At 37.3% G+C, this 24,618-nt stretch overlaps 1 protein-coding gene across 1 annotated transcript in view; it reads left to right on the forward strand.

The window, feature by feature from the left end:
• The first annotated feature begins 344 nt into the window (after window positions 1-344).
• Window positions 345-24,618, forward strand: part of LOC134528231 (uncharacterized) — a 42,640-nt gene continuing 18,366 nt past the window's right edge. The window contains exons 1-2 of the mRNA XM_063361654.1: window positions 345-374; window positions 9,096-9,576. Of these exons, the coding sequence (XP_063217724.1) occupies window positions 345-374; window positions 9,096-9,576 (511 nt within the window). The remainder of the gene's footprint in view (window positions 375-9,095; window positions 9,577-24,618) is intronic.

Raw genomic sequence — 24,618 nt, forward strand, 5'->3', positions numbered from 1 at the left:
AGATACAAAATTATGATTCAAACTGTCCAATAATCTTGTAGTTTTTAAATCGTGCTGTTTGTAAAACATTTTTTTGCAAGATATGTTATATTGTTATGAGAACGCTAGCGCGACGAGTTTGGCCAGTGGGAGGGGCGCCCGTCCCTCTATTACCACTACACGGTAATCCGATTAGCATCTGCGCCTCTCTACCCCTCTCGAGGGTTCGGCACGTTCCCAGAGCCCCGTCCGGGTGAGGTGGCGAAACTAAGAGGCCATTGTTCTCGCTGCTTCGACGGGGATTGTTGAGTCGAGACACTTCGAAGGACTACGAGACCTACATGAGAGGTACATAAACGAGGACGATGAACTGCGAGGACAGTGAAGGGGACAAGGTGAGTAATCCTTTTGTGCGACCACCCACGGGTTTCGTATGTGGAGACCGAAGCAACAGTGATGACGGTGTTGTGTGTGCAGCGGACGAGTGAGTAGGTGTTGGGACATATGTGAGCGGTAAGAGACGAGCAGTTAGAGAGAGCCACTGTCAAGCCGAACTACAGTGGGGAGAGTAAAAAGGGGGCTTACGAAAGTGTAATTAATTTGTGGCCAGACATTTAGAACGTTTCCGTTTAATAAATAGTGTAATTGTTGGTTAATATATAAAACTATATTTAATTATGCTGTTTTGCCAATCCGTAACAATAGACTAAATCTAGGTCGCAGACACGTTGGCATTATCTTGTAATTACATTGATTGGAGTGCTTTTTCTGTTAACTTACAGCGATAGATCTCTTGAATTTTATGATCATCACAAATCTTTTTAACAATTAATACTGCCTATTATTTAATAATATTAAACATTACGCAAGTGTGCATAGTAACTATCACTGCGTCACCTTTCACAGCTATAAAATAGCGTTAATTAAATATCTGATGAAAAAATTTGTGAAATAACATACAAATTAAATAAAACTCTGTAAATAAATTTACAGGAAAATTTAATTAAAATCCCGTTAAAAGTAGTAATGACAAAGAAAATGAACCAAACTATTCCACTTGTTTTAAACACTTTAACGCGTTAAATTACTTAGCTATACCAAGGTATACGTACAACACCTGCCTCATTAAATAAAAATAATCATTTTTCACTTCAGTTTATTTTATGGCACTTCACAACACATTACTGGAACATTGTATAAAAACTTCCGACCGCGATTTTAGATTTAAATTTCCCGGCATTGTTTAAATTATTTTCAAAGCATGTTTCATGCCTGCCATACATAAACATACTACCTGTGACGTAATGAATATATTTCTTTAAATTGGATGCCTTCACAGCCACACGCAACACGATACTGAACAAGTTTCAAAGAGGTATGCCTTACACGCTCATGACATTATTCTTAAAACAAGCCACACTCAGCTGTCTGACGTCAACCAGTGTCGGCAGTAACGTCTCGGAGGTATAGGACTTAAATATACCAGTTGTTTTCAAAAATAAACGATCATGTCCGTTAAGGGCCCCGCCTACCCGAGCACACACACTGTGAGTGGAGATTCAGAAAAATCCACGCGTTTTGAAAATCTTCTCAAGATATCCGAGCCTGTTTTCAAAATTAATTTAAGAAAGCACTGAAAGAGGATATGTAGTTTTGCTTCGGGAAAGAGTTTTTAAACTAATTAAAATGGCTAAAACGCGTGTTATCAAAGTAATTTTTAGGCAAGAAACAACATGTACATATTTTTGAAAATACTTAAAGAGACTTGAATTTATCTTCATTTCTTCGCTATATAATGTTATGGTTACCGCTTAAATATCCTAGTTGTCCTGTGCACGACAAGAAGACTGCGCGCCAGTCCACAGCCTAGCTCCTAGAGGCGATACCGCGCTAAAAGCGCCGCCGCACTTGACTGCCGCACCAACGCACGTACACCCCTGACTAAACGGGTCCCTTAGGGACGTCTTTTGTAGAACGACTATTAAAATATTTTTAAAAAATGAATGGCCGACTCGGCTTCCTTTTCCGTAATTGCCTGCCCAAAAAAGGGGGCCTATATATTATGCGGATATAGATATAGTACACACGTTGGAAATGGGGGATCAAAATATTATTCATTTATACTTAGAGGCACACGTGAAAGCGTTTGTCGTCACTCACGTGGCCCTATTTGATATAATCTTCAGTAGAGCGATGTTGATTCATTCCCACACAGTCGTACCAACTGCAAACGAGATTTTTATAAGGGTGGGGTCAAATATCGAAGTAAGTCTACAGGTATGTGTTGACGCCCGCTGGGCACATTTTTTAAACTTTTCCTGTCGAGCTGTAATTGGTTAAACGCGTATGACGTAACAGATAGATAATAAAACTGCGGAAATTCAAGTTATCTCCGTGGCTAAATCATAGTTGCTCAAATTTTCGTCTCATTAAATTTTTTGCTATGGTGAACACAGCCAAAGAACATTATTATTTATTTGTTTAATATTTGTAATACAGTGTCAAATTTCATTTACAATACTACCCATAAATAGGTAAGTAATGAACATATTGCTAAATTTTGGTTTATAAAAAAGGCATATGCGACGTGTACAACTATACTTCTGTATTCAAGTTAATGTTTGTGTTCTGATGAAAAGTTCCACGATATTTTAATTGTTCTATGCAGATCGCTGTCGCAATATACATTAACGTGTGCTGAAAACTTATTTTTAAGTGTTGTTTGTTAACTTACTTACAAGTTCGTTACAAAACATTCATTCAAATTATATTTTAAAAATATAATGTCTCTTATTAAAACGTAGAACGCAAGGCTCTTTTAGTTTTTGCTTTGTTGTCGCTATCACATCGCCTACAGCTAGTGTGACAGGGTGACACCTATCGGCAAACAAGTGAACTGGCACAGAGCAGCATTTGCCACGGAAAACCTGAATATTCTGTGTGTAGTTTACCTTTGCCGCTATATTCTATCTACATCTATGTAAAAGTTCTAGCCATACGAAATCGGATTAAACATTATAAAACACTTTGTATACAATATCGTCTGTCACGGAGGCTCTTTATGTACACAAAAATAATTACTGTACTTTTACAAAAATAATGTTCATGAAACAGTTTGTAATGCTACCAGAAAGATATTGTAACTTTGTACAATAAATGGGTATGGTTTTTTGTATGTGAAATACATTTTTTTTAATAAACTAAGTATTTGTTAAGAAAATATGTGCATAATTCTATATTTTAATTAAATTTTAATTAAATAATATATTTATCAAACCATTGAAAAGTTAACCGAATATTCAACTATTTTACTTTAAATTTATTTAATCGTGCGCATTAATGTGCGCAGTTAAAATTGGAACGCTATCAAGGGGACGGTTTACAAATAACTTTAACTACTAGAGGTACTGGGACAACAACACTGAGCATAAATGCCGAGCCCAGTCCTGCTGCGAACACTACTTTGTAGTGATACAGTTGTTTTCTTGAAAATTTACAAAATCACAAAATATTTGTAATTTTACATGATTATTTCTGTGCCATTTAAAAAAAAAAAAAATTCACAGTGTGTCTGCATCTATGCAGAAGTTTTAGCCGCGTGAAATCGGATGAAACACTTTGCATGCTAGGTCGTCTGCGACGGAGGCCCTTCACGTACAGCTGAATGGACGGGAGGCGGCTAGGGCGTGGCGATGTAATCGCGCGAAGGTAGCTAGCGGCCAGCCCTCCGACCCCTTCCCCCCTCCTTGACCCTTCCCGCACGCAGTCACGAGCACGCAGCCGGGAGGAATGATCAATAGCGCTGTAATTACACTGGTTGAACTCGGGGGCGCTAGCGTGCACGTGCGATTCTGCGAGTTTTCCGATTGGTGTGGCGCTCCGTCGCACCTTTAAGCCCCCTCTGCCCCCCCCCCCCCCCCAACCCAGCATACCTGGGCAGGCACACGCACGGTATGCAGAGCTTCTGAAGAAACCACGCGATTTGAAAAACTGCTCAACATATCAGACTGGTAATTTTCGCAGGCTTTCACGGCCATTGTCTGAAGTAGATTGACTTCTGGGTTGTAGCCGTGTCCTTGGCGAATAATTCACCGTCGTTTCAGTCGACAGACATTGCAGTCGCCATCATCAGGGATCAGTTACCTACTGTATGTAACTGCTTCCTGATGATGGCGACTGCAATGTCGACCGAACGACGGTGAATTATACGACAAGGTTAAATTATTAGCCAAGGACACGGCTACAACCCAGAAGCCAAGTTTTATCAGACTGGTGTCTGTTCGCGAAAATCATTTAGGAATGCGCAGACGGTAGTTCTGTTTTTGTAATTCGTTTTTGAACTGTATTTTTATGACAGTGAAAAGTGCTGAAACGTGTCGTCAAGATAATTTTTAGACGTGAACATTTCTGTAAAGGTTCTTGAAAGCAAAAAAAAAGGGGGGGGGGGCTTTGCATTACACCTTTATCTTCATTTCTCCGCCATTTAACGAATTTCATAGTTGTCCCGTGCACTACGGGAATACTGCGTGCCAGTTCAGAGCCTTTCGCTAGAAGCATCATCCCGCCTCACTAACACAGGTACACCCCTGCCTAGGAGAGCATCTTAAGGCTGCGAATGCTCGGGGTTTCTCTCTTTCTCTCTTTCAAACTCTACAAGAAGAATCGCGAGTTTCTACCACCCCCCACAGGGTCATTTGGTAAAAAAACCAGTCACATAAACGAGTCTCCCTTTCCAAACGTTGACGGAGTAATTAGACAAATTGGAAGTGCCTTGCAATGAACAGCTTATCGTGTACGGAGATGTACGAGGCACATTGTTTGCCCAAGGACTGCACAAAATCGTGTTTTGCATGCCGCTACAGCGATCAGAGACAGCCGTGTGCAGAGCTATACGTAGAGAAACACGCGCCGTATATTAGTGGAAGTAGAAGGAAACATTTTTTTTTACATATAACATGCTCAAATGTAAACAATGCAGTCTGATGATACACCACAGTAGTTACTTGTAAACTGGATTTTGTTCTATTGGTTTTCCCAATGTTTCGACTTACTTTTCAAATATTGGCCATGGGAACCTACATTTGAAATACATATTTTGCTCTAAATAATGTAATTAAATATATGTATGTGACGGTTACTCCTCCTGTTTTTCTCCGTAAGAAGAGCACATGCCCAACTTCTTTTGAAAGCATTCATAGCTCCAAATTTGTTCTTGGCCTTATTTTATATGACTACGTCAAAAAAAAATCCTAATACAGTGGGTTATGGTGGTCAGGATGGCCGTGTTGATACGGACACTTAGGCCAGTATATAAGGGTTTAGGTGTTGATTATCGGACCCACATCTGGCGGCATTAACTCGTTTATATTCAATTTTGTGAACATCAGAGGTCATACCAAACGTATTGGTGTTCCAAGTAAAATTTTATAATCGCAAAACTACTCAGGAATATATTTTGTAAACTTTAACGGTGTTAAAAAATAATCTCAACTTAAAAAGTCCTTGAGAAAATTATAAAGGTGGTTCCACGTCCAATGGTGCTGCTATCTCTAGGATTTTTGCGTAACAATTGTATTGATGGTTGCGAAACGTCCACTAGAATGTTTTGAAACCAGTTTCTAGTCTCGCGCAGGGTACCGTTTTTTTAAATGTTGCTGATCTGTTTCCTTACTAGGATTCTTTATCGACACTTTCTGGATTACGCAAGTTATTTCAACAGTTGTATCCCAACAAGGCAGTGATTATTCGCCGCTACCTTGCCGGACGTCTCGGAATACCGCCCTTTAATCTAGATCACAATATTTCGTGACCAAAGATCTAACTTATTCTTGGCTTCTGGACTGAGGGCACGCCTGTACGATCAATGGTCATTGATATAGACGTGGCATAAACACTGGAGCCAGAGAGAAGTTACGACGGACATTTCTTAGCATTACACGGATATACTCACAGAATTTAGGCTTAATAAGCAAGTGAAACATCATTTAACATGTTTTACCACGGTTATTAAGTAAATTTTTAAATATAGTTTAGACTCGTTTTCGACTAATGAGTATGTTAATTATAGGTTTATAATTAGGAAATGTATTTTTGAGACTAGCTGTTACTAAAACATTGTAGCATCGTCTGTGTTTCGTGATTGGTTGAGTTTATTCCAGTCGGCACAGCGAATTTTGTGCGGTAGCAAACGTGACCTGATTGGCTTTTCCAAACAAGGCAATGGCTTCTCTTGCAGACGGCTATCAATTACAAGGAAGAAACCTTTGACCCGGAAATGACTTATTGCAGTCTAATGAACGTTAATATTTTTTCGCGAAAAATACATTTTCTTTCTTATAAGCATAATAATTGTATTTTCTTTTGGTCGAAGGAAAAAAATTTCTATCATTTAAAGAAATGATTTTAAGGCGTCATTTGTTTAGCTCTTCGGGTGCTACTTGTTAAATGTCCGTTGTATGGCAGATCTCTTGATTTACGTAGTTTCACAAATCAGAGCTGGAAATAGTGTTTGGTGGAATATTTCAAGTGAACTCCTGGCCCAGGTACTGAGAACGCAACGTTCCAAGCTATAATTTCCATATGAGATATGTCACTGCGGGGTTCAGTGATGTGCACGGTCTGATTATGTAGCGACGCTGTGCTGCGGTGAGATACTGGAATCGAATTCCAGGACGCCCGTTTTAAAAACCCGGCCCGGTCGTCCCGTATTTAGCGTTTCGTGATCTCGTGAAATCAAACCGTGCCAAATTCTGGGGTGTTTCTCCTCTGTAATCAATGACTGATGCTTAGTCTACAGCTATCGTGTTGACGTCTCTAATGAGTTAGCCGCTAACAAGACGTTGATTCTAAAAAATAATAATTACTAGGACTATTGACTTCATGGGTGTATTCCAGGGAGTTTTACACAGCATCAGAACGCGCGTGTGTTTAAACTTCGAAGTTGTTGGCCGCCAATTGGAACGAATTCCTGTGCAAATTGAGTACAGTAATGCTTCTGCAAAAAGTGGGTTTTATGCAGCCACAAATATTTCAATTTCTCTTTAAAGACGTGCATTTAAAAATATTTATTTAACTGGGCTAAGAGTTTACAACTAAAACGATTCTGGTGTCCATTGTGGTTTGAAGCCGTTATAATCACTGGTTAAATTATTTTTGGGTTTAATTTAGAGAAAATAACACACAACCGTTATCTTTGAAGATATTAATTCATTACACTGTGCGATTAAGATTTGCTATGAATAGGCGTATTATTATATATGTGGAAAAAACAATTTGTTGTGCAAGAACTCCAGATCTAAGAGTAAACCGAGTTTTCTGTCAAATATTTTTGCAGGGTTTTTAAAATTTACTTCCAAGTGTATACATATAAAGCAAATAATAGTTTTTTGTTCTTACAAAATTTACCGACCATTTGAAAACAAATATGAACCCTTTCTAACCGTTATTATAAGGATCCCAACACCTTTTTCAAAAATATATTTAAACATTTTTCGCTTGTATTATCTGAATGGCTGGAATAAATTTTTTCATTCACATATTATCTATGGTATAGACCATTAGTTATGTCCAGTGTGGTTAAAGTTAAAATATGTACATGCCAAAATGTAATTGTTCACTCACTCCTAGAGTAAAAGGCTAAGGAAAAAAATGCTTACTCTACAAATCAATTCAAATTACATTGATGGGAGTTAATTTTATGGAATTGACAGAGATTTACTAAAAATATCAAGAATAATTACTCTTAAATATGCTTAATCTGTTTTCTGGTAGAATAAATGTTACTGTAAACTGTAAGCGATATTCTAAAGGCAATTAAGATCACACTATGTAAAGATTTTAACAGATTTACTTATATTTGTAAATAAATGAATGGATTTTAAGTAGACCAAAATTTATTAAATGTAGAATAGCTTTTTTTATTTCTGTACTGAAATCATATACAGTTTTTACAAGTTACTGTACAGTAAAGTTTCATTCAGTGAGATATTTGAAATTTTTATTTGTATTCTGAACGTTAATGATTTATTTAATTTTTGTCTGTTATCATCTCACTGTTACTGTCGTTAACAATACTTGCAATAAATACAACCTAACTAAATATCTACTGAATGTAAATACATTTGTATAAGTCCAGAACTAAACGTAGTCAAAATATCGCTGACTGTTTCCTTTCTGTATATACATTGATTTTCGTCCTCTATTTTAAAAAGGTTTGGATTTTCTTTTAAATATCTTTGTACAGATGAACAAAAAAAACATCTTGGTTCTCAAGAATATTTACTTGCTTTATATTCGCGTCATGTATATACGTATATATTTATATGTAAATTGTTTTCTTTTAAAATAACTCAGAGTCATTGAATAATAGTTAGACAATGTATTTTTAATGTGAATTTATTATAGAGTTGGAGCATTTACACATTGCATTCATAAGCTTCTTATATCCCTATTTATATCAGCACATACACACACATAAGCTGTTTGGGAAATCAGTTGTTCCACTTACAAAGTTAACCATAAATATGCAAGCCAGAAAAAACAGTTATATTAAAACGAAAAATCTTTATTATTATAAAATCCGTTGATATTTTCCCCTCTGCTATAATATTTGATATCAGTTGTTAATGCAGCTGCAGCCTTCATTAGGTCTATTAAGCTGCAGATGTTCACGCCAAACGCTGAGATCTTTTGTGCGTTAATTAGAAGAATTGTATATAAACTGGGGTTTTAAAAAAAATTATTTAAACATTTCGCTTTACATATACCGGAGGAACAACGCATCGTTACTTCACGAAATAAATCCGCTCTGAAATAAGTGTGTTTCTAGCATTTTCAAATTGTTCTCACGCTCATATTACCTCACATAAAACAATGGCCTGTTTTGGGATTATAAATGCTGTATTCCACAAAACCAGGGTATTTCTACGTGGCGTGCACGCACGCGAGTACGAAAATGATTAAACCGCCGAAAAAGAAAATCGCGACAGGTAAGTCATACATATTTGCCCGGTCGCGCGACGAGGTGGGTGGGGGGTAAAGGGTAGGTGGCGGAGGCGTCAGGGACGGCTCCGATAGGCCCGCGCGCCTGTGACGCGGCACGAGAGACCCGCCAATAGCGGAGAGCCGCGGCCAGAGCGCAGGCCTGGGACCCGCTCCTGCGCGCTGCCAGGGGAGGCAGAGCGTCTCTCCCTCCCCTCCTCGGCCCGAAGGGCGCGGGAGACGCCCGCGCCTTCCCCTCCCTCCGCGCGGCGAAGAGAGCGGGCGAAGCGTCGCTCACCCCTGGCGAGGTAGGCAGCTTCTCGACCGGGGCGTCGCGCGTGTTGCAGCACGCACAGGGGCAGGCCCCGGGAGGGCTCGAGGAAGAGGCGGCAGGCAGGGGGTTGCGACAGGTTGTCGGGAGGGAGCGAGGAACCGTGGCCGAGGCGGAGGGCTCGACGCCCGCCGAGGACAGCGGCCCGCTGCCCCTGCTGGGCCGTCTGCCGGCGCCCCTGCTCGACACCTTGACGGCCGTGTCGGCGCCGGCGTCGCCGCAGAGGGTCGCCTCCAGCATCCGCGGCTTCTTCGCCAGCAAGTTCGGCGCCGTCGCACCCGACACAGGTCAGCCTTCTCGCTCAACTACCTTTTTAGACTGAAAGTCTCTAATTCGTAGGGTTACTTTATTATATAATTTAAAAATGTTAATGTTACAAGTGTATTTCTAGCATAAATGTGACAAAACTCTAATGGTAATATTGGGTAATGTCTAAAACATCTATAAGTCTAAGGTATTGTGAATTATTCCAGGCACGGAAACGATTATTTTTACCTTAGATATTTAAACATTACTAGATTTATATTAACTAGTATTCCTTACTTTTTCCAAAAAAAAAAAAAAGCACCACATTCAACTCATAGAGGTAAAGTTATAAATGGAAATAATCCTGTTAATTAACACTTATATAGTAAGCGAAAGTTTTCGCTGATGCGTCACGCTCATGCGGCAAAGGGCTTGGGTTCGATCCCAACATCCCAGCATGGATTAAATTAACCAGCACTGAATCGTTAGCCAAGGGTTCAGAACCAATTATAATCTGAGGTCCCTTCATTTCTAGCCTCGGTGTATGGCCGTGTATGGCACTGTATACAAAAATAACTCAATGCACTAGTCAGTGAAAATATGCAAGATGGTTTGTAAATGAGATAGTGGTATAACTCGGTATAGGAACGAAACATGTAATTTTTGTACGAACTATTTATTTTTGGAGTTCCCAGCATATTTAGTAAAAATAATTGCTTCAAAACTTATCCAGGAATTTACACCATTAACTACTCTTAGTCAAGCAGTCTTGGTTCGACACTGACTACGGTGACTTAGTTTTCGCCTTTTCTTTTGTATAAATGTGTAAGTTAAAGAGTATGAGGAAGCTAAGGTAATTATGTAATTATTTTACGAGTTTGAATTATTTTGCTATTTCAGTTTATTTCAGTCACCCACAGTTTGTTCACTTTTATATTAAATGTTTCCGAATTCTTGGATCTACTTCCACTTCTTGGACTCAGTGCAGTGTTTTTCTACTATTTTAGTTATAAAGACCTGAATTAAAATACATAAAGTTGTAATAATTAATCATTGTCATTTAAATTTAAGTATAGTAAATTACGTTCATGCGTCGATCATTTAAAACTGTTAAAATGATTAAAAACACAATAATTATATTTTTATAGCAAGGTTTTTATTATTTTCATTTAACAAAGGAAACTATTTTACAGGGATTGTCATTTAAAACATTTAAATTTTATAAATATATGTCTATATGAATGAATCTAAAATGTAAAGAATTGTTCAGAAAATACCAAACAAATGTATAATCGTTATGAGAAATTACGAATAGAAAATAATTTTCTTTATAAATGCGTGGCAGTACTTGCGTAACTTATTTGTAGAGGTAAAAAAGATAAATTCATAGTAAATTTCCCAAACTTGTTTTGGTGAATCTACCATGCAATTTATAAGGTAAAAGCTCCCGTTAAATGTCAACAAGCATTACCAAAAATATTTACACAGTGAAAATGTCTTAGTTCCGTGCCATTTTTAACTGCGTGTACACTAGGCAAGGTAAAAGTGACAGTGTTTTCTTTTTAAGGATGTTTCCAGAAGTGTCAACACCAGCACTTAAGCATGACTATTTTACGAATTATAATTAAATAAATATGATTACATTATTAAATGAAAATGTTTAAAGTCATTGAGAAATGTGTGTTTTATGTAACATTATTTTAATTATAATTAATGTTTTACTTATGTTAACAAATGAGCATTATGAATAGTGTTTAGTAATTTATTTAAGTGGTTTTCGTTATTTTAAGGCTTTTTTTTAAAAACGTGCATCTAAAATGAAAGTGACATTACCAAAAAAAATTCGGGCCATAATTTAAGGACATAATAAATATACTGAAAAATTTACATTTGATTATATTCTAAAATGTCTTTACTTTTCATCAAAACCAAAATTATATTGCGTTAACTAGTCAGGCCTAAGTTCTGGGGGCCGAATACACAAACACAGTTTCGTGTTCACCGAGTTGGGTAGCCGAATGGTTCGGTTACCACTATAGCTGTGCTGGTCCGTCACAAACAATCATGCATAACCGTGCAACGTAAAACACTGTCAAACCAACAAAATCCAAATGAGTTAAATGTTAAGGGTTAGGAACAGTAAAGCTGGGGTCACGATACCACGACCAACACGACACGACAAATTCGATTAGGTGTCGTATATTGTTCCAGCACAGACAGAGTAAATAGGGTAGGGTCACAATACCACGACAACATTGACACTACGGACTCTAATATGGCTGTCAGCACATAATTCCATGCCAAATGCGTCCTTAAATTACAGTATGTAATTCGCCAAAAACAGTGTCAGACCTATAGAAATCTCCTATTTCCTGTTGATATCTGAAGTGCCATAACAATATAACATTCAGTCGGATTCTGCACAGAGTGAGATAAAGTTCATTTTTGATACAAGGCAGCAAGCTACAGATATGTAGATAAAGGACACAAAATAATTCCGCTGATAGCTGTGCTAAAAGCTAAAAATAAACGTGATAAACTGTTGAAGTCACACTAATAATGCGAAAGTGTGCCCAAACGTAAAAAAAAAATTCGTTTATCAGCATAAAGGTTTACCAAGTAGGTAAATGTTTTTTTTTAATTATAGTTCTCTATGGTTTACTTTTTGGATTCCGTCATACGGCACGACACGAGGGAAGTTAGAAATAGAATCTACTTCTTGCGAACCGTCGGGGCGCGTACGAGGGCAGTTTTTTTTTTTTTTCAACCTCCGATGGGCTATAAGAAAAAGACCAATTTACATAACAAAATAATTTTATCACTATAATTACAGCAAAGTCTTACTCATTTTTCTTCACAACCGCCACAATGGTCGAGGCATTGTCATATCGTAATACAAGCTTATCGATGCCTTCTCCGAAGAAGTTAGCTGCCAGTGAATAGAGATAACAGGGCCAGCGCCTGGATCTCCCTCTCCCGCACGACGCCGCTGTGAGGCGGATGGACTATTAGCGCGGCGCATTCTGCCCCACTATTCGCAAATGGGTCGTTACCACAACGCCGAAATACCATAACGCCTAATTTCAAAATTGACCACAACGCCGACAGCTAGAAAACTGCTGTGTACCACAACGACGAAATAAAAACTAAATGAATTTGTGAGTGTTATTTAAATGTACCTTAACGCCGAAATACCACAATTAAACCTAATCTCACCTAACCTAACCTAGCGTAATATAACCTAACCTAACTTAACCTAGCTTATCCTAGCTTAGCCTAACCTAACCTAGCCTAACCTAACCTAGTCTAACCTAACCTAGTCTAACCTAAGAAAGTATGTTTTTTTAAATAATATTTTACTAAAATTGGTTTAATTAATTTTTTAAGAATTTAAATTTTTTCCCCGATTTTCCAGCATAAAAGTTACTGATTTTTAATATAGAGGTTGTGACAACATAATCCAAGAAGGCGGACGTTTTTATTTAAATTGTAATTAATGGTTAAAAATTTTAAATCTTCACAATTTTCTAGCATAAAAATACAGATTTTTAAGATGGCGGGCGAAACGAAAAGTGCATAGATCTAGGATCCAAGGTGGGTTGTGGTATTTCGGCGTTGTGGTGCGTCCCCTTCGCAAATCTTGCGTCAATTCTTGACAAGGAAGTCAGTGCAAGGCGCGAGTAGTCCATCCGCCTCACAGTGGCGTCGTGCGGGAGAGGGAGATCCAGGCGTTGGCCCTGTACCTCTATTTACTGGTAGCTAACTTCTTTGAAGAAGGCATCGAGAAGCTTGTGTTACGATATGACAAATGCCTCGATCGTTTTGGCGATTGTGAAGAAAAATGAGTAAGACTCTGCTGTACTTTTAGTGATGAAATTATTATGTTATTTAAATGTGTCCTTTTTTACTGCCCATCGGAGGTTGAACAAAAACAATCCTAGTATTTTGTCGTGAGTAAGACTTGGGAACCTTGTATTTCATTGGCTACTGAGCGTGTCGAGCCTGGCTTGTGTTCGTCGTGGCATTGTGACTTCAGCTTAAGAATACACATTAATTTAAACGATGTTTATACCATAACATTTTTTTTGTATCGTTCAGCATTGTAATTTTGTCTTCGTTAAGTCAGGTATCATAAAGTAAAGGATTTTCAAATGCTATAATTTAGTAAAAGTCGTGGTCATTGCAAAAAAAAATGTGTTCAATACTTAACGCCTATGACTTCACATGGAAAACTACCTGTAATAGCCAGTTGAGTATCAACTTGAGGCACTCCATTCAGCTATAATAAAGTAAAAGATTAAATACGTTTAGGACCACACGTCTCAGGCCGGATAAACGATTATCCTTATTATCTAACAATAGAGTTTTAACGTGAATGACAAATAAATAAAAAATCGTGAGCGATTCCTTCAGTACTCGCCAAAGATGTGTGAAGATCTAACCTCGGTAACGAGCAAATATATGTGTTCTCATGTTGCAATTACACTTATATACGGAAATTTGACACGAAATCTAATGTAGAATCCTTAAAAATAAAATATTACCCTGAAACATTTTAAAACATATTATAACAATAAAGATATGTTTGTAAATTTGTTTTTGTTCAAACGACTTAAATCAGTCTGTGAATACTTGCTCCAAAAAAATCTTAACCTTATTGAGCAGAATCAACATTTCAGATTTAACAGTAAAAATTTCATCATAAAAGATTTTATTTTTCATGGAGTCGAGCATATGTAGGCTAACCATACCTTGTGTCCCTACAGTATGATGAACACTGAGGTATTTCTACATTTCAATGTTAACTAAGGGTTGTCAAAATGGTAATGCGTATTTTTTTAAGTTTTCAATTTATTTTTATTGTTATAAATTATAACCTTAACAATTAAAGGATAGTTGGACTATTATAAAGTTATATTTTTAATACCTTATGCGCGGTGCAAATTCTGCAATATTCACGAAAGCAACATACACGGATGAATCACGCGGATCCACCATATTTAAGAGATTTCTGAGACATATACAGATGCAGGTTTCGTGGTAACACATTTCCTATCTTTTGTCTTCCGTTCCATTCAACAAATAACTTCAGCCAAATGCCGTTAAATTAAGATGTTACACATCAAATATAATACACGGAACAATGGTATTTAAAACGAGTTTTACTAAGCTGCTGAGTAAAAAGAAAAAAAAACTAAAGATGAAGGTTGGTCTTCTTAGAAAAATTATAAAGACATTTAGCCATTAAACTTGAAATGTAACCCGCTATAAAACAGGAAACACTAATGAGCGCAGTAATGGGACTTGGCGGACAAGTTAAAAAACAGGTATCAACCCGAAAAAATATATATCTGAACACAAGGGCTACATTGGTGCCGAATTAAAGATATTTTGCTTCAAAAAATCTTGGCACAATTCAAAATCTGTAAGATCCATCAATATTAAATATTTGTGGACTAAACATTTTTGGAGTCACTCAGACAAAAAGGTAGTTGTTCCATACAAACAAATAATCGTTTACATGTCGAGAAATACATGTTGTTTTGTTCTGTTACGAAATATTTTGTTGGCCTAGCCAAATATTAACAAAATTAATTTTATTTATCTATAAAAATGTACGGTTAAGTTAACGTAACCATTTTACTGGGTCAACAAAATCTTTCCTGCAGTCAAATATGTGTTCAATTCATGTGTGTGTGTATATATACATATATACACATATACACACACACTTGTTTCGTATATACAAACAAATATTTTACTCAAGAAAACGAACATTCCTCTCGGTGCAAGATGGCGTTTTCCAGTTCCTATCTCTCTCTCCTCGTTTCTTTGGAAACCATTTGCAAAGAAAGATATTGTAAATTTTCACAACAAATGGCTATTGCTATTTTTTTGCATATGTGAAATACTTTTTCAAGATGATACTGAGTATTTCTTACGAAAACTGGCGCAAGATTTTATATTTTAATTAATGTTTCAAAAATAATTGTTTTAGGCATGGAAAAGATAATGCGATATACAAAAATTTGACTTTAGTTCGTTGAATAATTCTTATTACGTGCTAATAACTGGATAGCTATTCAGGGATCGGTTTGCAAGTAACTTTAACTAGAGTTACTGGGACAACTCAAAGCATACAGAATGCCCGGGTAAGAATCCGAACGCTATTTTGTGCTGATACAGTTGTTTTCGTGTAAATGTACAAATTAAAAAAGTATGTCTAACTTCATTTGAACACTGCTGTTTCATTTGAAGGGGGGGAAAAAAAAGAAAAATGAATTTACAGCGTGGTTGTGACGCTGTCGGTTCAGGAAGGGAGGAGACGGGTTTAAACGGCACGACATTCCCTCGCAAACCCCAACATTTGTGAACATGGCAGAGCGGGGGGTGTCTGGGTTGAAGGACAGGATTGGTATTGGTGCAGGACGAGGGGAACGCTAACAGGAAAGTTAAACACCGGGAGGAAAGGGAGAGAGAGGCAGAGGGAGAGAGAGTCAGCCACCGCCGTACGACTGCCGCGTCCCGCGGGGTAATTGAGTTGAGAGAGAAGGCGAGGCGCAAGTAAAACGGAAATCGAAGGTAATCCCCCGAAGCCTTGCACGCCCCTACATCCTGGAAGGGGGGGGGGGAGGAGGCGAAGGGCAAAGAAACTACGCAGCCGTGTGCGTGAGGAGGAAGGGAAGTGATTTCGATGCAAGCAGCGAGTGTAAACTTGCGGAACAACCTAAACGTCCATTGCACCTCCATTGCACGGGATCAGGAACTGCCGGTAGATATGGCCACGTAGCCCTGTCTGGGTCGCCGTCTTGGATATTCCGTTTTCTTGTCGTCAGTATTAATTGTGTGCTCGTCCTGAAAATTCGTCACTACAACATCACTCGCTTGATATGTTTAATATGCAGAGCTTAGCAATGGCGTATGTCCAAAAGCTTACATCAAGTCATGCACTCCCATTGCACAAATCTTTCAAAGATAATTGATATGTTTTGTTCAATATTATACCCTCAGATATTAACCAAATATGTCTAAATGTCGAATACTTGTTTTTAACCATGTTCAATTGCGGGGAATTTTTTTTTATCGCAAATAACGTTTAGTAAAATTAATTTGAGACGAAACAGAATATAAAGGGGCCTATATTTGTTTTGCGGAAATATTTAGAGACTAGCTGAGCGTCTGTACCATCGTCTGTGTTTTGTGATTGGGTGAGATCCTTTCAGGTACATGTCTACTGTTAGAACACCAATCATAGTAATTCAGTGCGAAAGCAAAAGCGTCCTGAGTGGTTCCGTCAAATAAGGCATTGGCTTCCCTTGCAGACGACCGCCAATTACAAAGAAGCAACATCTCACGCAGGTGAACCATATTGCAGTCGAATAGGCTTTCAGATTTTTTTGTCAAAATTCATGGCCAAAATAACATGTAACAAAAATATGGTTATGAATTTAGAAGTATTGCCCGTAAATAACAGTAATTAAATTAAAATAAAATAATCAACGTGAAGTAGGAGACCGAGCCATAAAGAAAACATTTACTACAAACATGCATTTCCTATGACAGCCCCCCTCACTTATTGAAATTGCAAAAAAATAATTATGATTTTTAGTACTACTAAGACATTTAATAAGTGTCAAACTATTTCATGAGTCAAGGATTCTGGCTTTAATTCTGTAAAAAGTGTCCTTAAAAATCAAATGCTTATAAAGAAAGTTGTAATAGAATCCCACAAGCTATAAATGTAAAGTTTTACATTGCTAACTCAAAATTTACCAGTACAACATTATAATAGTTATGATATATATATATATATATATATATATATATATATATATATATATATATATATATGAGAAAAACTGTAATGATCAGTCTTACCTTAAACTCTTCGCAAAATTGATTGTTTGATCAAATTAAAATAGGCTACTATTTTAAATTTTTTACCCTGTGATTTATTTCTTTTTAACTAAGTCAACAATACTTCCATAATTTTAACAGCAAGTAAAGACGATCTTTTTTCAGAAAGTAGAGTTTATGTATGCTATCTGCACCACGTTAAGGTACTAAACAAAAATATGATGCTTCCTTATCTTCCCGAGGACTCAAAATAGCCTGGAAAATAATAAAACCTAAAATAAAATTCTTGCCTGTCTTCATGTCAAAACAACATCATAGCCCACATTTGCCAAAATTATACCTTATGGTACTACAACCAACTCATAAGAAGTCAAAGTATGCTTATTATGCCAATACGTACTATCAAAAACGCCAATGAAAACGTATAGACTGTCAAAAATCTGAGAAACATTCAAATCAAATTTACATTATGGGAGTTATTTATTTAAATCACATGTTCTTATCGACTTGTAAAGTTTTTTTGTTAAATAAGAGATTTTTAAACGCAACCAATATTATTTAAATATCAAGAGTATGTAGATAGAATAAATCTAGAAACGTTATTTTTCAGAGGGATTTATAAACTTCTGCAAAGATAAAAAATTGGTTATTTGTAATGTCGGTTTACGGGCGATAGTTTAACGTGACAACGTCATAACAAAACATTGATGAAATTATTGCATAATTTATGAATTAAATTTAATAATTTTTAATGAATTATCACTATTTTGTACGGATACAAAGAAGGAGTGAAATGAAATCTACAATTTAATTGATAAATTTACTTTTATTTGCACTCATTAATTCAAATATGTTTATTACTTTAACGAACAGATTATTTTAACTATAACTTTTATACATGTTTGCTATTTACTTCTTCCAATCTGTGTTATTCTGTTAATGATAGGACGATGATAGGAAAAGTAGGAAACGAATGGGTGTGTTTCAAGTTTAATGTGCCTCGAAAAAGTCAAATCAATGGTTGTTCCAATAGAGTGAAAGAGAGGTAGATGCAGCGCAAGCGTACAATGAGCGTAACGGGACAAAGCGTAACGGGACACAGTGTAACGGGACATTTTTTCGTGCGTGCAGCCTGCGTTCATCGATTTATTAGACGCTGCCACGTCAAAAAAAATGAAATTAAAAAAAATCATTGAATTAGTTTTCAGTCACGAAATGAGAACTCTTACTAGCACAGAAAGAAACGGAGCAGTAAAATGTCCCTGCACTTTTTGCCGAGTCTGTCCGCTACACCGCGTGTAGCCTCGGGCAGGTATGAATTAGTAATGAGCTCTCCGCCGCTGCAAGTCCTCGTACGCCACCCCAAGCCCGACTCCAACCCCTCGATGAGATGTAAAAATAACAGATACGCAGCCTTCTCCCCCTTCCCTCGTGCAGTGTGACCCTCCCCCCTCTTTCCCTCCTTCGACACACGCCACGCCCTGCCTCGCACATCCGTCGCTAACAGACAGTCCTCTGTGTGCCTTCGGCAGTCCTGGGGATGTTCCGGTAACACAAAGACAACAGTCGAGAGGTCCCGACATTCCCCGAGGGGGGGGGGGACAAGGGATGGAAAAGGAAAAAAAGAGGGGAGGATTCGAGACGGAGAACATCTGAGGAGAAACCCAGGCAGTAAAAGATAAAATAAATAGATAACTTAAAAAAAAAAAAAAAAGGATGTGCTTTCGAAAAATTCGCCGAACGTAAAGCGAAACTCGTGTTTTAACATATTTTCTTTTACGAGCTTTCGTACAAATCGATCTTTGAGGTAAGAATACGCGTCTGAAATTTCAATCAAAACTAATGTTTTCTTTTTCCTATAGGAAAATGAACTTAAAAAAAATTACACAGAAACATATTTATCGTATAGCATGATAAAGTTCACGTTTTAAGAGGCCAGCCAGACTAAAATAATATTTTGTGAATTACAATCACCAGCAGTGACGGTGAGCTTTCACTAGCAAACATTTCAACAAACGTATATTTTAATTGAATGACAAAAGTCAACATAAAAAGATTATTTAAGAATAAAATATGCTTCAGGAAATATTCGAATAAAACTATCAAATTTTAAAATACTAAAAAAATAAAAAAATAAACATTTTAATACTAAAGCATTATAATAAAAGTGATATGGAACATTTTGCTTTAATCAAAGCACATATTTTGTTTTTGCTTGGAAAAATGTATCATAGAAGAGTAAAGTGATTATCTGGTGGCAGGTGGGAAATTAGGAATGTTTCTCGAGAAAACAAAAATAGTATCAGCTGAATCTCTGCCAATGTGTTTGCGAAGGACAAAGTGGGTACTGTAGAAACTGTATGACATATTATATTTTTTCCGAACATGTATTACCAAGATAATTATTATTCTCCTTGCGTATCCTATATTTAAGGTCCGTTCAGGATTGGAAATTAATGCGTGTCAGGAGTTAGGACGGAGCCCCAAAGCGCCTTGTTCGAGGGACTAGATTGCAAGGACTCGTTTACTTGACTAACATTTCCATTGGGTCATGATACACCCCGAATCACAATAACCCAATCACAAACAATTACGTTAAAAAGCATAACTGTAGTCACGATACTTTCGTAAATTTATTGTTAGGGGCATGCAAATTTCGCGAGAAGATTTCGAGACTACATGAAAGTTAAAAAAACTGTAGCATCGTCTGTGTTTCGTGATTGGTGAGTTTCTCCCAGGTACACATCGAGTGTAACAACACCAATCACAGTGATTCAGTGCGGAAGCAAACGCGTCCTAAGTGGCTCGGTCAAACAAGGCAACGACTGCTCTCGCAGACAGCTGCCAATTACAAGGAAGAAACCACAGGTGCGGGTATACCTTGTTGCAGTCTAGCATGCATTCAGATCTTTTCGCGAAAAATGCGTGCCCCTATTTATTGTGTATCAAACTATACTTGAAGCCCGTATACATCTGCTGTTGACGACCTTGAGCCAGTTGCAAACAAGGAGAAGAAGAGGTTACAAAATCTCGCTTGACCATGCTAACGACCAATAAGCACTCTAAAAGGGCTTATTTATACTTAAGGGAAGTGAGGAAAGTTGAGTTTAGCCTGGAAAGAAATAAATCAACGAAATAATTGGGCTCCTGTTAACTTAATCAACTTCTGGGAAACCAGTATAGAAGTGAAACGCAGTAACATCCAATGAATGAGCAACTCTGTAATGAATGTGTACTCTTCCTGCAAATTTTTCAGGAATCTATCCATGCAGGAATAATCATTCAAAGAACACAGAAAAAATAATAATTTTTTTTTTATAAACGTTTTCTGTGGAAACCAATTGCCAAGAAATTCTTTGTAATCCTACAAGAAATATATTGTAACTATGAACAACCCATGATTATGGTTATTTTTGCTTGTATGAAATATATGTTTTCGAGATAATACTGAGTATTTCTTACAGAAATTGGCGCATAATTTTATATTTTTATTGCTGTTTCATTCAATCATAATTTTTTTTTCAACCATGGAATGATCGAATATCCAATTATTGTATTTTATTATATTATATGTATTAGGGGAAGGCGGGGCAAGATGGGGTGGTTAAGGGATTTCGTAATATATTTAATAAATTATTTAGCAGAATATGTTTTATTATGTATACATGTTAACATTGTCTTGTTTTCTTTCAAACACATTGGTCAAAATGCTTATAACTTTTTACATTAACGAAAAAATTTCGTTTTCTCAGAGAGTGGCAAATGCCCCATCTTACCCCGACCCCCGGGGTAAGATGGGGTGGTTGTTGGGGTAAGATGGGGTATGAGTAAAAAGTTTTAAATGTGAAAGGTTTACATGTAATAATTAAAGTTTCAACATAATAATGAGTTATTATACATAATTACATAAAAACATTAGGTATTATCGCTCACAAGAACTTTAAAAGTACCTATTAAGTTTGAAACCTTAAAGCAATAAAGTTTTGAAACAAACCATTGCCATTAAACACACGCTTATAAGAAAGATTTTCATTTTCTTGCTAATAAAGTTTAGATTTTACTAAAGTGAACCATTTAGTTTTGCTTACAATGTTCACAGACAAAACTGACTTCATCATCTTCATCTTCCTCTCCGGCACATGAGCAGTGTGCCCATCTGTAGCAGTGTCTACATGACACCCATCCTTCATTAGACTGAGTATAAAAGTAGCCGCAGTACAAACATTCTGTATCACAATTTCCTTCACTGTCTGAGCTATCCACATCCTTTTCCGATGAAACATTTTTAGATTTTATTTTTCCTGCTCTTCTCTTGGCCTTAATCCCCTTACACTTTTTTGGCAAATTTTTCTTCAGTTTTTTGTCAGATAGTGTTTTCTTCTGTACTGTCTCATTTTGCAGTTTGTCCTTCCCTGAAAGTTTGTCTTCGAGTTCTCTTTTATAAGGAGAACTTGTAATTATCGCTGTTTTGCCTTTTCGACATGCTACCTTCCTAACGTTTCTTTTTCCTACATGAGGAATGGGCAATATTCGATCTGGAGAAGTGGTGAAAACACTCATCTTCCCTGAGTCACTGAGGATGGAGTCGTCTTGGTGGCTCGAAGGCACAAGATGATGTGAACATCCAGGTTCGTTGTTGACTTGAGACGTACCAGGGTCAGCTGTTGTTGCCTCGCTGAGTGCACATTCATTACTGACAGTAGGATAGGTGTGGTCAGTAGTGTTTGATGCATGAAAAGCTGAGTCAGGAAAAATATCTGAATCAAAAGGATAAATTCCTGTCGCCTTGAAGCTGTTTATGGCATTGCTCATTGTTGCAGCTCTAATGAAGGCTTTTCCTAGAATCTCAGCAATCTGAAACATAGTGACCGCCTTTCCTGGGTGCGATCTTAACCAGTTTGTTGTCTCTTGGTCATAATATGTGCTAAGAGGTTTCATAACTCCAACATCAAGGGGTTGTAGTCTGTGGGTGCAGTGAGGTGGAAAACACATTATAACCACCCCACATTCTCTGGCTTTATCGAGAATGTTTAAGTTTTGAACATGAGTTGAATGCCCATCCAGCAGGAGGAGAACTGGACGTTCCTTTGATGCACCTGAAAACTGCACAAAACTCTCAAACCAACTTTCAAAAATATCTTTCTGCATCCAGCCAGAAATGTGGCACTGCGCCCCATTCCAGGAGAGCAACCGTTTAGCAGTTCGGACTTCATCCTTTGCCTTGGGTACACCAGCATGGGTGGCATAAATGTGCCGGCAGCATTCATGCATAATTCAACAGAAACTGTTTTCCCTCTGTCAGCTGAAGTCAATGCTCCAACCTGCTTTTTTCCTCTAGTAGCAATAATTTTAGATGTCGATTTGGGAACAGCTGAAATTCCAGTCTCGTCACAATTGTAAATTCGGTCTGGTGTAAAGCTGTAGCTGTCATAAAGTTCTCCCAGCAACTTATAAAACTGCGAAATATTTTCTTTGTTGAATGCTGTAGCACGAGCTATCGATGTAGGCTCGGGCTTCCGAATCGACAGATCAGGATTCCTTCTCAAAAAACCGGCCAGCCAATCTGCACCTGCTTCCTGCTTTTCTTTATTAAAATTATGTTTCTTATTATTTTTTCCAGCTAGCTGAAAAGCCAATTTTTTCAAATCATTTGTTCTGAGACCAAATAGCCGACTTTCCATGTGCTTTACATAAGCTGCCAGCTCCTTTTCTTCGTCCATGGTAAATACGGTGGTCATGGGACCTAACTTTTCTCTCACGCTTTCCACATCTGTCATCTCATTCTGCTCATTTTCTGTTCGATGTTTTCGTACCTTACGTTCCAGTGTGGTTTGTGGAACATCGAATATTGAAGCAGCCTTGTAGTAACCCATTCTTCCGCTCAGAACTTCATTCACTGCTTTCATCATAGAATCATCTGACCAAGCTCCTCTGTTACTGGTCCGTTTATAACAGCGAACCATTTCTGGAAAATAAAAATAAATACATTCAATTCACTGGAAAATTCCGAGTTTATAAACAGAACTATGAACATTTAAAGAGATACATTTCTTATTAATCTACTTTTGAATTTTGGATGATTTACATGTAATAATTAAATTTAAAACACAATAATCAGTTACGATATGTAATTACATAAATTGTCGGAAGACTAAAAACATAAAAAAAATGCTTGCATGGATTTTAAAATTATAAATTTAGAAACCAATGAACAATTAAAATTTCAAATATACCTAAACATTATAAAAGAACAACAGTTTGTAATAAAAACCCTCATTTTCATATTAATAAAGTTTCATTTACAAGAGTGATCCATTTAGTGTCACGCGCAATGTTCACAAACAAAATTTATCTTCAGGATTAATTTTTTATTTATGTAGGTCATCTTACCCCGGGCATTCGTCCCCGTCTTGCCCCAAACCACGCCTTATAGGTTATACCGACTTAGATTAGTACCAACGAACGATAAAATTATAGTAAATACTGCATTTAAATCCATAAAAGGAGCACTATTGATGGTATGATAAATTTTATTTAGATATATTAAAGCAACTTACCGTTGGATGATAGTAAAATGCTGAAAATTACATCAACTTCGGCGAATAATGCAAACTTGTATGTGTGTCATGAACAACTGAAGAGAAAATGGCTCCAACGCTGGTATTGCTCTCTACGATTACTTTGATTTAGTTCCAACTGTCACCGCTAGATTGCAACAGCTGGCAGGTTTGGAAGTGCCACTACCCCGTCTTACCCCATATCCCCATCTTGCCCCGCCTTCCCCTAGTGTGCTTAGTTAATACTGGAAAGCTATTCAGGGAACGGTTTACTAATATCTTTAACTATTGGAGGTATTGGGACACCATTAAGCTTAAATGTCCGAACCCAGTATAACTGCGAACGCCATAAGTATGGCTATAGTATAGATATTCCTATACGTACTTAAAATAAAGAGGGAAATAGATACAGATACGCCTTGAAAACCTTCTTGGCGCGTATATGAGTAATAGTTCTATTAAGAATAAATATTAAACAGAATAATAAACTTACTACTTTTTGGCTTCTGGTTTGAGGTCATGTCCATGGAAATGCATGACGTTCTGGCACGTCATGGAGCAGCTATACTCAAGGACTTTTAACAGCTTGAAGTTGCCTGCAACTAGGGACTGGAAAAATTCGCGGTTTCAATGACCCCCAGGATGGACTCCACAATCCGCTACATACTC

This window comes from Bacillus rossius, chromosome 1 (assembly GCF_032445375.1).
Source record: "Bacillus rossius redtenbacheri isolate Brsri chromosome 1, Brsri_v3, whole genome shotgun sequence".
Lineage (NCBI taxonomy): Eukaryota > Metazoa > Arthropoda > Insecta > Phasmatodea > Bacillidae > Bacillus > Bacillus rossius.